Source organism: Cheilinus undulatus, linkage group 6, assembly GCF_018320785.1.
Source record: "Cheilinus undulatus linkage group 6, ASM1832078v1, whole genome shotgun sequence".
NCBI classification, from domain to species: domain Eukaryota; kingdom Metazoa; phylum Chordata; class Actinopteri; order Labriformes; family Labridae; genus Cheilinus; species Cheilinus undulatus.
Genome location: NC_054870.1, coordinates 5,100,078 through 5,113,896, shown reverse-complemented (window position 1 = coordinate 5,113,896; position 13,819 = coordinate 5,100,078). Strand labels below are relative to the sequence as shown.

The 13,819-nt window shown below is 40.7% G+C and overlaps 1 protein-coding gene across 2 annotated transcripts in view; it reads right to left on the bottom strand.

Moving 5' to 3' along the window:
- Positions 1–8,643, bottom strand: part of vax1 (ventral anterior homeobox 1) — a 31,409-nt gene extending 22,766 nt beyond the window's left edge. For both annotated transcript variants that reach the window (XM_041789015.1, XM_041789014.1), the window contains exons 1-2: positions 8,585–8,643; positions 7,571–7,689 (exon numbers count right to left, since the gene is read on the bottom strand). Coding sequence is in view for 1 of the 2 variants with exons in the window: in XM_041789014.1 (XP_041644948.1) it covers positions 7,571–7,572 (2 nt within the window). In the remaining variant the exon portion in view is untranslated. The remainder of the gene's footprint in view (positions 1–7,570; positions 7,690–8,584) is intronic.
- Between the last annotated feature and the right edge of the window lie 5,176 nt (positions 8,644–13,819).

Below are 13,819 nucleotides of genomic sequence, written 5' to 3'. Positions count from 1 at the left end.
TTCAGTCCGTGAGATTGTTGTGGGCTCTTCCGCGGCTCATTTTGTTATGGTGATGGATTTCCTTAGCCGGTAGTCATGACGTAACTTGCTGTCATTGATACGAAGGTCCAAACTTTTCAAAATAATGCTTTCATACTGGGCATGAACTGGACTGTGATTCCGTTTGGTCTGGACTGAGATCACCTCTTTTGGTCAGACCAAGGTCCGGCCGTTTGGTCTGGGCCACGCTCCAGGGGAGGTTTCACACCTATCATTTTGGTCCGGACCAAACAGAAAACTCCGAAAGTCCGGACCAAGCGACGTAGGTGTGAAAGCCCCCTGAACTAATATTCTCCAGCTTTTCAAAAAGAAAATTACCATTAAGCAGACCTGGGTCTGTCTCCTCAATCATCACTCCTGGCTGTGTCTGACCCTCTCACCTCTTCACCCCCAGGCACGTAAACATCTGCACTGGAGGACTACGGGAGCAAGTTATGGTCAAACTTAGTCATATGGTTAAGTTGCGTTATTATTTTTTTTGACGCGTTAAGGTTTCAAGATTAATCACAAGCGTTAACAGCCCTAACACATGAAGGCAAATGGTCAGCCAGCCAAACTGTGCAATTAAGTGTGAAGGGGATTAGTGAGAGAGGAGACCAAGAACCTGATGATCACTCCACCTAAACTCCAGCGATCCTATGTGGAGACGGAATAAAGCTCCAGAAGGATAACCATCACTGCAGCCCTCCATCGTTCTGGGCTTTATGACAGTAGCTGGATAAAAGGGCTGCAGTGATAGTGGTAGGAAGGCTGAATCTGTAGCTCGTCTCTGCCTGCCAGAGGTGGCTCGCTTAAATGACTTTCACGCTAAAGAAATGGAGCATCATTATCTTGTGTTCAAATGACATATAAAGAAAAAACATGTTTGTTTTCCCAGCATTACACAGACCAGGTAAGAAAGATTTATTAACACAACACTGAATTGGCAGAAAACAGCTAAAGAAGCTAATGCTCATATAGGCTGATATCAAAATTTCTGCCACTTAATTGTGCATACATATTAGAAAAAATGATGTGCCATAGACAGTAGAAGCACAGAAAAAGTGAGTGGGACAATTTAATTTTAGCTGACTAGATTTAATTTTCTGCATTTGACCTAATTTTAACAACTTGCTTTTAGTTGGCAAAATGGTGAGACAGAGTGTGTAGATGATGATGAAGACTGATTGATTGCTATCAAATGATGAAGATGATTCATTTGGCCTGCATTGGCCTCGGAGTGGGGACCCTATTGAAACTAAAGAATTTCAAATTTTTCTCAAAATTCAGCCCCAGAGAAAATGAACGTACAGTGCCATGAAAAAGTATGTGCCCCCTTTCTGAATCCTGATTTTTTTTTTTTTTTGCATATTTATCATACTTAAATCTTTGGGATCATTAATCCAATTTTAATACCTCGCAAAGACAACCCAGGTAAATACAAAATGCAGTTTCTAAATGATGATTTTATTTATTAAGGGAAAAAACCTAGCTTGCTGTGTGAAAAAGTAATTGCCCTCTGAACCTAATAACTGGTTGTTCCACCCTTGGCAGCAATAACTGAAATCAAGTGTTTGTGATAATTGGTGATGAGTCTTTCTCATCACTGTGGAGGAATTTTGTCCCACTCTTCTTCACAGAATTGTTTTAACTCAGCCATATTGGAGGGTTTTCCAGCATGAATTGCCTTTTAAGGTCACACCACAGCATCTCAACTGGATTTAGGTCCAGACTTTTACTTGGCCACTCCAAAACCTTAATTTTGTGTTTTTTGTTTCAGGTCATTGTCCTGCTGCATAACCCAAGAGTGCTTGATCTTGAGGTCATGAACTGATGGCCGGACATTTACCTTCAGGATTTTCTGGTAGAAAGCAGAATTTATTGTTCTATCAATCAGAGCAAGTCATCCAGGTCCGGAAGCAGCAAAGCAGCCCCAGACCATCACACTGCCACCACTATATTTGACTGTTGGCATGATGTTCTTTTTATCAAATGCTGTGTTATTTTACGTCAGATGTAACAGGACGCACACCTTCCAGAAAGTTCAACTTTTGCTTCTACTTCTTACTTCTGTAGGAGTGGGTGAAAAAATTGATACAGCATGGTATTGCGATATTTTGTCTGGTGATGTATCGTATTGTCTCCTCTACCAAGTATCAATTTTCCAAATTTATTGCTAATATGAACTGTCTATGATAATGGAAAAATAAAATCAATTACTTGGACAATCGTTTGTCTCATGAGGTCAATAGAGGTGATGGTTATAGAGCAAGAGAAAGTTAGTACAACAAACATGGCAGCACCAGGGGAAGGACATTAGGAATGCAAGCAGGCCACGAATGAGATGGACATGACACGAGGTTTGCAAGAGGTGCTACATAAAAACAAAATACCATGAAAATATGACAAACACGAGGGTAAGGCTAACGCTAAATCAGCTAAACAACTGAAAAAATGGTACAAATTGCAATATATCACAATATATGGTATTGCAATATTCACTGTATTGCAAAATGTTCAAAAAGCGCAATAACATCGAATCTTGACCCAAGGATCGTAATAACCTCATATTGTGGAGCCACTAGTGATTCCCACCCCTACTAGTCCGGGGGATTTTATCTGATTGACTCCAGAACCTCAATGGTCATTCTCGACCAGATGGGGATCTAAAGCTATAAAAAACTTGAGTTTCACCATACACTGGGGCTACGACTAGGGCTCAAACTTGAGTCCCTTACTTGAGCTATACTTTTTGCTGTGTGTTCTGTGCAGTTATTCCATATAACTCTACATTGCTTTTATCTTTCATTATCAAACTTCACAGGATTGATCACACGTTTATCCTAAATACCTTCATACATTAATATGACCACTTGGCTCCAGCATGCCCCTTTGCCAGTTTAACATTTCCTCTAAATTTTGTTTTGTTTTTTGCTCAAGTTTAAATTTAAACATTCAGCCCAAGCACCCACTCCAAACTAGGCCTATGATTTTTTTGCCAACATGTGGAAAATCATCAGACCTACAAAAAAGCCTCTTGGACCCATGCCCATAACACAACAGGAAGTCAACCAGCTTCATCTAAATTTCAAAATAATGCCTTTGTGATGATGCCAAATGAATTTAACCTGTAGGAACTTTTGCATATGTTATTGTGTGATCACAACAGCATCACTCAACACACCCACATGCAAACATCTCATCTTAGCGCCCCCTTCTGCCAACAGGAAGTGACATTAATGGGTTTATTCCTCTTACTGTGCTTAACCTATCAAGCTCATATTTTGAAATAAAGGCCTCAATCTTAAAACAACACTGACATGTTTCATTAAAGGATGCATTTCACTATCTCACCAGTTTGACAGGAAGTTGACTTAACTCTCATATGAAACATTTGATTTGCTTCAAAATGTATAACTATGATCAGTCTGCCTCTCTTCACACTCCAAGGTTAATTTGATGGTTTTTTTGTAGTTTATCTGACAGGAAGCAGCCAATAACACCTCTAACATAAAATGCCAAAACCTCTGAATCTTATATGATGAACATCAACATGTATCTTGCCTTGTCAAACTGCCACCTAGTGTTGACAGCCAGTTTTGCAGATGCCTGACGTGGACAGAACCTCCATCTGTCCATCCTCCGAGGTCCAAAACTGGGCGTCATCCTGGACCCCACTCTCTCCTTTCAGTCCCACATAAAATCTGTAACCAAATCTGCTTTCTATCACCTCAAGAACATCACCAGACTCCAACCATCACTTCCAGACCCTGTGGCAGAAACCCTCATTCACGTCTTCATAACCTCTTGCTTGGACTACTGCAATGGAGTCCTGTCCCAGCAAAACCCTGGACGGGTTCCAGTTTGTCCAAAACTCTACTGTTAGAGTTCAGACCCGCACTAGACCCTGGCAGCACATCATTCCGACCCTCATCCACCTTCAATGGCTCCCTATCAGGTCCTGCATCAACTACAAAATCCTCTTCCTAACATACAAATCTCTCCATGCCCTGGCTCCTCAGTACTTTTCTGATCTCCTCCATCCATATACACCATCTCGCAACCTCCGGTCTTCAGACACTGGCCTACTTTCCATTCTCAAAACTAAACTCTGAACCTACGGAGACAGAGCCTTCAGTACTACAGCCCCCACCCTCTGGAACACTCTTCCTGCAGATATCTGTAGTGCTCTCTGCTGTACTGCAGCACACTGCACAGTTTACCAAACTTACCAAGCAGTCGCTTCACACCCGCAAGCAGTGTTGTAGTCAAGTCACCAAACCTTGAGTTCGAGTTGAGTCTGAGTCATCAAAGAAAAATCAGAGTCAAGTCCGAGTCAAGTCCTCTTTACCTGAGTCCGAGTCGAGTCCCAATTGCCTGTGTTCGAGTCCTAGACGAGTCCCCAGTAGCTAAAACTTGGAGCCAAATTAAACTGAATTATTAATCGTTTTCAAGCCATCCCAGCTTTACAGGTAGGCTACACTGATGTGTTTCATTAATGTATGAATTTCTTCAATTTTTTATTTTAAAGGGCAAAAGGCGCTGTTACACTCTTCATCAATAACATTAGTTATATTAACAAGATTATTTGAGTATTTAGGGTGGAAAAATGAGACATGTTTCTAACTGCACTCATGCTTTACATCTATCTGATACTAAATATTCCTCCTTTAAAATGACTGGATTTTAGGGCTGGGCGATACATCGAGTATACTCGATGTCTCGCAGCTTTTGCCATGCACGATGTATAAAATAACTACATCGCGAAACATCAAGTGTAAATTATGTGGAAGTTTTGAGCCGAGAATTTCTTGCTAGAGTTTTGCTTCTCCCATTGTCCCTGAATGCATCTCTCACAGCAGAGCGCTGTCTCTCTCCAAACAAGCTTTGTTTCCCCCATGATCACTAAGGACAGTTTCTTTAATAAGGTCTTAAGATACTACCGTGTTATGAAATTGAATCCCCTGAATTCAGTGGGCCTGGAACTCGTGTGACTTCTGGGGACTTAAATGATTTAATCCACACAAGTAAATCGATATTGAACGTCTTTTTTATCCATTTTGATCGACTTACAATTATTCTGCTGTCATATAGGGGTGGGAAATATATCAAGTACACTCAATGTATCGCAGCTTTTGCCACTCACGATGTATAAAATAACTATATCCTGAACATTGAGTACAAGTTATGTTGTAGTTTTGAGCCTTCAGCATGCATTTCTCACTGGTGTTTCACTTCTCCCATTGTCCCTGAATGCATCTCTCACAGCAGAGAGCTCTCTCTCTCCCCCCCCCACCCATCCAGAAAACTCTCCACCACTCATGCGCATTTTTATATCAGTGGAGGTGAGAGAAGCATGGGAGAAGGACGGAGGTAAACACTATGGGTAAACAGAGCAGCGTGGTGAGTTAGCGGCTAGTTAGCAGTGTTCAGAGACAGATAACGAGAAACAGCGTGGGGTCTGTCATCCAGCAGTCGTTCAGCTCTGATAAAAGAGGTTGAACTCATGGTAATTGTTAAAATATGCCACAAGATAACTTTAAGTAACACAACACGTGGCGAAAGATATGGGCACAGTGTTGTTGAAAAGCTAGGATTTAAAAATCTCATTAACCCACCAAGAATACGTGATTTACCTGGGCGCAAACATTTTGCTGTAAACTCCCTGCCAAAGTCGTACATTTCAGAGAGAAGACGGCCCAGCAGCGGACAGATGTGATCCACTTCTCCACAACTATGGACACTTATCTCAGCGTTACAGTTCAAAACACTGACAACACGGAGTTTAAAATGTTCCTGCCTCCAAACAAGCTTTGTTTCCCCCATGATCACTAAGGACAGTTTCTTGAATAAGGTCTTAAGATACTACCGTGTTATGAAATTGTCAGAAACTGCTCCAGCATCTATCAGCACAGATAATGGACTAATATAATCACAGCTGTGAGCCTGAATGGTGGACTAGACTGCAGGGTTTTGACCTGAATGGTGGACTAGACTGCAGTGTTTTGGCCTGAATGGTGGACTAGACTGCAGGGTTTTGGCCTGAATGGTGGACTAGACTGCAGCGTTTTGGCCTGTATGACGGACTAGACTGCAGGGTTTTGGCCTGAATGGTGGACTAGACTGCAGGGTTTGGCCTGAATGGTGGACTAGACTGCAGCGTTTGGCCTGAATGGTGGACTACACCGCAGTATTTTGGCCTGAATGGTGGACTAGACTGCAGGGTTTTGGCCTCTGGCTGCATGCAGGACTCGTGAGTTTCTTGTGTGTTTGCTTCAATCCTAATGAGGAAAATAATTATTTTATAATCAGCAATAGTAAAAATAACACAGAAAACATGTCAGGACTTTCCATACACTGTAAAAGACCGAGTATTTGATGATTTTATTCATTTTTGATTTATTAGTAAAAGATTGATTGAAGTCCATTTCAAAATAATATTGCTAAATTTGACTTTATATTGATTTTTACCCTTTCTGAATACAAGTTTGTTAAAAATCCAACAGAACAGTCTATTTTAATCACCAAACTAGTGTCATTTGAAGCTGGATTAAACATTATACAGCTGCTGAGAGGCCATTTCAAAATATTGTGATATATATCGTGTATCGGGATATGGTAAAAATATATCGAGCTATCAATTTTAGGCCATATCGCCCAGCTCTCTGCATTTATTCAGATTTCTCACTAAAAATTAAAATTCCAATTTTCTCCGTGGGACATTTGAACACACCATAAAAGGTCTTAACTTCGTCCCCCCTTCGATACTCTTAAGTCTGAGCTGTCATTAAACACATCATATATTTCCTTATGTCCGCCTGTTTAGCTCACTAACCAGCGTTATCTCACTGATGTTATCACAGATTTCAACGTTGGATTGATATTTTTAACTAATGGGACTCACTACAAAGTTTAGGAGTTTCTATCGCTCTGTCCAAGACTGAGGAAGATTACTGTACAGCAGTAACAGCAGCTAATACGACCAGTCTGAGCTATTCAGCAGCTGATTGAGATTTTCAGCCATTCAAAGGTAGGCTGGCTGCATTTTAGTTTAATTTCTTGCAAAGATTACTGCAGGAATACAGAGAAGAGCAACAGGTTTAGGCTACCTATCAACCTATCAGCTCCTCTCTCTGTCACCCAGGCTCCCCCGCTCCTCCTGCTCTCTTTCCTCTGGTTGTTTTCAGACAGGTTAGACACGTGAACACACACACCAGGCGCTGCATGAACACTGATCAGATATGCAGGTTTTTCTCACACGAAAAAAATAAATATTACAGAATAAAACAGTCTTCAGCAAAAAATGTTCGAGTCCTCCTCTTCATCCTCAAATCTAAGTCCGAGTCATCAGTGCTCAAGTCCAAGTTGAGTCACGAGTCCTCCAAATCAGGACTCGAGTACTACAACACTGCCCGCAAGTTTAACCCACCCTGATGCATGTTGGTATGTTATCCATAGATGATACAATAAATGTGTGATCTGAAGAAAACAGCAAAATGCATTGATAGGTATGGCAAAACACACTAAAATAAAAAAATGGATATGTACTTACATTCACCGCCCACTGAAAGCAGCTCCACGGCCCACTTTTGTGTCCTGAACCACCATCTGAGAACCGCTGCTGTACAACACTGGCTGCCATGTTGGTACTTGGAGAATTTCCCCTAAAAACTGGAACAGATAACAGCTTATGTGAGGAAAAATGCCCCTCTAAAACTGAATCGTTCCCTCTCACACTGCAGTGACCAGCTATTTTAGGAGACTGCAGAGCCTTTAAAAAATCTGTTAGATCAGCTCAGCCCTTTGTTTTCCTACCTGGCACCAATAACACTCAGTGAAAACTAATCATCTTGTTTTCACTCAAGGAGCAGTACTACTTGGCTTCTATCTAGCACTTGACAAATTGCCTAAACTTTTTACTTTGCTCATTCAGCTTGGAAAGGCTTGATGGTCTTTAGTCTTGGATAGGTGTTATTTTGAATGAGGTGAAGGGTGACTGGCTGCTGCTTTCATACCACTCTATAAACTGTCAAAGATTTATCAGGAAAGAAAACAACAAATCTGTGTTTATTGCAAAGCTTTGTCTCTGTTCAAGTGTTAGCAGCCCTGTTGACAAGGTTTCTAAATTAGATTAAATTGTATCAAAGATATAAACTTTTTCTCAAGTTTGCTGGAATCTGTCAAGGCCTAAGCAACTTTTCTCTTTTTATTGCATGACAGGTGCTGACTACATGTTGGTTCAGGGGCGGTTGCAGTCATTTGGAGACCTTGACCAAAGATGGGGTCCCTCCTCATTTATCCAAAAGCAATCATAGCAAATAAAACAAATACTCTAAAGCATCTTTTCCAGGTAACAAAGTCAGAGACCTACAGGGAATTTGGAATTAAAAAAAACAAATAGTCAACAGTACTTCATCAGCTCTTAGACAAGCTTTAGATCTCAAACTCCACTCAAATAAATATCTTAAATAATAAGATAAAACCCAGCCAAGAGCCTTATGACAATAAAACATACTTTAAATCCAAAAGAGATTCATGGCTCACCAAGATGGAAGCCTCTACTCACCACTCTGCCAAAAAGCCCAGATCAGTGGAGGGCTGCAGTGATGATTGTCCTTCTTGAACTCTGTCCCATCTCCACACAGGATCTCTGGAGCTCAGTCAGTGACCATCAGTTTCTTGGTCACCTCTCTCACTAAGGCCCTCCTCCCCCAGTTGCTCAGTTTGGTGGGGCGACCAGCTCTGGGAAGAGTCCCAACTTTGTTGTGCCCGACTTCTTTCATCTGAGAATCATGGAGGCCACTGTGCTCTTGGGAACCAGCAGAAAAGCTTGTGTATCCTTCCCCAGATCTGTGCCTGTCAACACTCTGTCTCTGAGCTCTTCAGGCAGTTCCTTTGACCTCGTTGCTTGGTTTTTGCTGTGATATCATTGTCAGCTGTGAGGCCTCCTGTAAGGGGTGTGTGCCTTTCCAGATCATGTCCAATCAATTTAGTTTATCACAGGTGAGTCCAAACAAAGTGTAGAAACATCTCAGTAGAGATCCAGAGACATGGGAGGAACCTGAGCCAAATTTACAATGTTATTGTAAAGGCTTGAATACTTATGCCAATGTGATACTTCAGTTTAAATTTTTAGTAAACATGCAAAAAAATATCTGAACTTCTTTGTCATTATGGGGTAGTCGGTGCAGATTAAAGAGATTTTGTTCTGTAGCATCATGCTGCAACATAACAAAACTGTAAAAAGTAAAGGGGGTCTGAATAATTTCTGAATGCACTGTAACTGTAACTACCTTTCATTTCTTTGATGTTGGCGATGTCTATGCAGAATTCAGCAGACTAAAACACCTGATCAGGAGAAGACGAAAGGTGTGGTGGAAGAACACACGGCTGAATTTGCATCGCAAAACAGTGCCAAACACACAGGCTATCTGGGTAGCATGAGTCTACTTGATTGGTTATCAAGGAAAATGCAGAGAATAATGATAGATTAGAAGTGTGTATTTCTCAACCCTAAAACATACAAATATTAAAACTGATGTTCTCACAGAACTGCTTTTAAAAAAATTAAATAACCTTTATCCAAATAAAGGTACGTCTACAAAGTGCAAATGCAGTGGCACTACAAGGCCTTCAAGTTCCACTTAATAGGGATGTTCTAATGCCATTTTTTCATTCTCTATTCCGATTTTCATACCGAGGCTGATACAGAGTACCTATCCAGTGTGAAGGTAAACAATATCACAGTAGGGCTGGGCGATATGGCCTAAAATTGATATCCTGATATATTTTTGCTATATCCAGATACACGATATATATTGCAATATTTTGAAATGTTCTCTAAGTGGCTGTATAATGTTTAATTCAGCCACAAATGACACTAGTTTGGTGATTAAAATAGATGGTTCTATTGGATTTTTAATAAAACTGCATGCAGAAAGGGTAAAAATCAATACTAAGTCAAATTTGGCACACCATTTTAAGTTGAAATGAACTTCATTCAAGCTTTTACTAATAAAGTTAAAGAACTTAAATCATGAAATGCTTTCTTTAACAGTGTGTGAAAAGTTCTGAAACGTTTTCTGTTTTCTGTTTACTATCGATGATTATAAAATGATTATTTTCCTCATTAAAGGTGATGCAAACCTACACAAAACTCTCCAGTCCTGCATGCAGCCGATGGCAAAGACCCTGCAGTCTAGTCCACCATTCAGGCCCAAACCCTGCAGTCCAGTCCACCATTCAGGCCAAAACCCTGCAGTCTAGTCCACCATTCAGGCCAAAACCCTGCAGTCTAGTCCACCATTCAGGCCAAAACCCTGCAGTCTAGTCCACCATTCAGGCCAAAACCCTGAAGTCTAGTCCACCATTCAGGCTCACAGCTGTGATTATATTAGTCCATTATCTGTGCTGATAGATGCTGGAGCAGTTTCTGACAAGTTCATGACACAGTAGTGTCTTAAGACCTTTTTCAAGAAACTGTCCTGTGTGATCATGGGGGAAACAAAGCTCGTTTGGAGGCAGGAACATTTTAAACTCCGTGTTGTCAGTGTTTTGAACTGTAATGCTAAGATAAGTGTCCATAGTTGTGGAGAAGTGGATCACATCTGTCCGCTGCTGGGCCGTCTTCTCTCTGAAATGTACGACTTTGGCAGGGAGTTTACAGCAAAATGTTTGCGCCCAGGTAAATCACGTATTCTTGGTGGGTTAATGAGATTTTTAAATCCTAGCTTTTCAACAACACTGTGCCCATATCTTTCGCCACGTGTTGTGTTACTTAAAGTTATCTTGTGGCATATTTTAACAATTACCATGAGTTCAACCTCTCCCTTATCAGAGCTGAACGACTGCTGGATGACAGACCCCACGCTGTTTCTCGTTATCTGTCTCTGAACACTGCTAACTAGCCGCTAACTCACCACGCTGCTCTGTTTACCCATAGTGTTTACCTCCGTCCTTCTCCCATGCTTCTCTCACCTCCACTGATATAAAAATGCACATGAGTGGTGGAGAGTTTTCTGGATGGGCGGGGGGGAGAGAGAGAGAGCTCTCTGCTGTGAGAGATGCATTCAGGGACAATGGGAGAAGTGAAACACCAGCGAGAAATGCATGCTGACGGCTCAAAACTACAACATAACTTATACTCGATGTTCGGGATATAGTTATTTTATACATCGTGAGTGGCAAAAGCTGCGATACATTGAGTGTACTCGATATATTTCCCACCCCTATATGACAGCAGAAATAAATAATTGTATCCAAAATGGATAAAAAAGACGTTCAATATCAATTTACTTGTGTGGATTAAATCATTTAAGTCCCCAGAAGTCACACGAGTTCCAGGCCCACTGAATTCAGGGGATTCAAAGGCATCAGTAACATCAATAGGAAGGCACAACAGCTAGCTTAAAGAGGAAAAACAAGAGACAACGATTTATGGTTGAAAAGTTATTTAAGTTTTGATAAACTGTCTCTTTTTGTCGTGTACTACAGCACCAGTCTGGAAGGCATTTTAATGATCACATTCAGAGACAGTAAGTGCAGTAAGTCTTTTGGTTATTCTTCACTGCTCAAAAGATAGTAGTTCAAGCAAGCGGTGTTTTCTAGAGTTGTTCCAGTTCCGATGCCAATATTGGAAATGCGTCCGATAGGTTACACTGGTATCAGATCAGTACTCAGTATCAGCCCATTCCCAAAACCTGAGTACCAGAATCGTATCTGGAAGAAAAAATAGAATCTGAACACCCCTAGTGTTTTCTAGCAGCAGAGAAGAACTGATTTCCAGTTTATAGCGCTAATATTTAGAATGGCTAAACGAAGGCAAATATAAAGCTAAACCAAACGGTATTGGATCGGTGCATAAACTCATGTACTCGCTGATACCAATACTGCATTTTAAGCAGTGTCAGACGTATTTCTGATACTGGTATCGAAATTGGAACAACTCTAATGGGAAACTGTGCACTACCATTCTGACCCCTGACCAGCGCCTTGGGGTACTCGCCGACCAGGGTGATCTTGGTCGAACAAAAGCTTTTCAACCAAACAATCGACCAATCGAATGGAAGCTGTCAGCTCATTGAATTTGTTTGCATAAGAAACTGATTGTGAATCGAATCGTGAGATTCTGAAAGATTCAGATTCAGTTAGTATTGATGCTGTTAAAAACAATCTTTCTATGTCCTTCTTACAAACAGTAATAGTAAATTAATATGAAAAGGTACACGTACTCAATAGTTAAGAAAAATAGAAAAATAAGACACAAATTTCAATAAGGAGTGATGATCATTTCTAAAAGACACAATAATATTTGAAGTTTCTGTGACCTCTCCAGCAGGTCAGGACCCCCACTCTGAAAAGCCCTACATTATGATATGAATAAGACTGAAAACTCTGCTGTAGCCCATGGGTTATTTGTTATTACGGAGGACGTGTGTTTAAGCCATTTTAAGGCAGAAAATGTCTCAGTGCTGTTGTACTAATCCTGTGTTGACCATACAATATCTTAAGTGTGACATACCAGACAGTCTAAAACCTGCGACAAAGCCTTGGCAGTAATTGATTTTTCTGTACATTCTCTCTGAGTAGTTTTAGATAACAGTCTTTTGTCCTGCAGCCAGCGCCTTGCTGTAGTAATTGTCACAGGTGTAATTTGAGCAGTTCCTTTGTGTCTCTGCAACAGTTACGTCCCCATTGGCAGCGGTAATGTGCATGGAGACTAAAGCGTGAGGGGAACAATGGAAAGCATCATGAAAGCTTTGAAAATAAATCATGTGTTTTTCTTCCCCTCTTTCAGCACTCAGCCCACCATTTGTCAGAACAAAGATGGATTTTTTTTTCAGGGCAAATCTTTGGGGAGTGTTTGGAAACTCGGCGGGTTCGACTGTGAAGCTGCGCTGCTCTGTGTTTAACCTCATCTTAACTGTATTGAATGATGAAGTATTACAGAAGATTATTCCTGCTGGGAGCCGCCGTGATTAAGTAGCATACAGCTGCTGAATGGTAACCTCCAGAAACTAGCGGAGAGGGAGCGACAAACCGAGTTGGCATCAGGCCCTTTGCTCCATCACTTCACAAACCATGTCTGTCTTTTGTCTCCACGACAAGCTGCAGAAGAAAAATGTAAAATGTTGATCTACAAGGAGTGGAATAATCTGTTTAAATTATTTATGTTGACAGAGAAATAGAACAGGAATAAACTATTTCTTATTCTTAAAGACAGAAAAGCAATTGTGCATATGTGTGTCCTTAAATAATCTCTGCCCTTCCCAGCCTGCTTAATCTTACTAAAGACTTAAGTCTTTAAAAAACTATCATACACATGTGTTCATTTTTGAAGGCTCTATAGATTTTCTTCTTGTTTATGATGAACTTTTTATGGAGTCATATCAAAAGAGCAGAAAACAGTAAATCATTCTGAGTGTTTTACATGATCACAGCATCACAGTTGGATTTCTACCAATATCCGATACTTCCAAACTCATTTCAAGCAACATCAATAAATATATTCACACATACTTTTCATTTTAAAGAAAACCGACCGTCTCTCCTGTACTAGAATTGAACTGCTGCTCTTATTGTGAAAGTCTTATTTGTTTTATACATCCTACAGTAAATGAATAGCCAGCTATTTCTGTGGATTTCATGTACCAGCTCAATAGGCTATATGCACACGCGATGCATACGCGCTTCTGTATTCGGAGTTAACCAGCCCAACTACTTCTGGTTGTCACCCTGTCCCTTTGCAAGTGTGGCGTTTTTTTACACGGTCTCTCCAAGATGTCCTGAAAATAACAGTGAA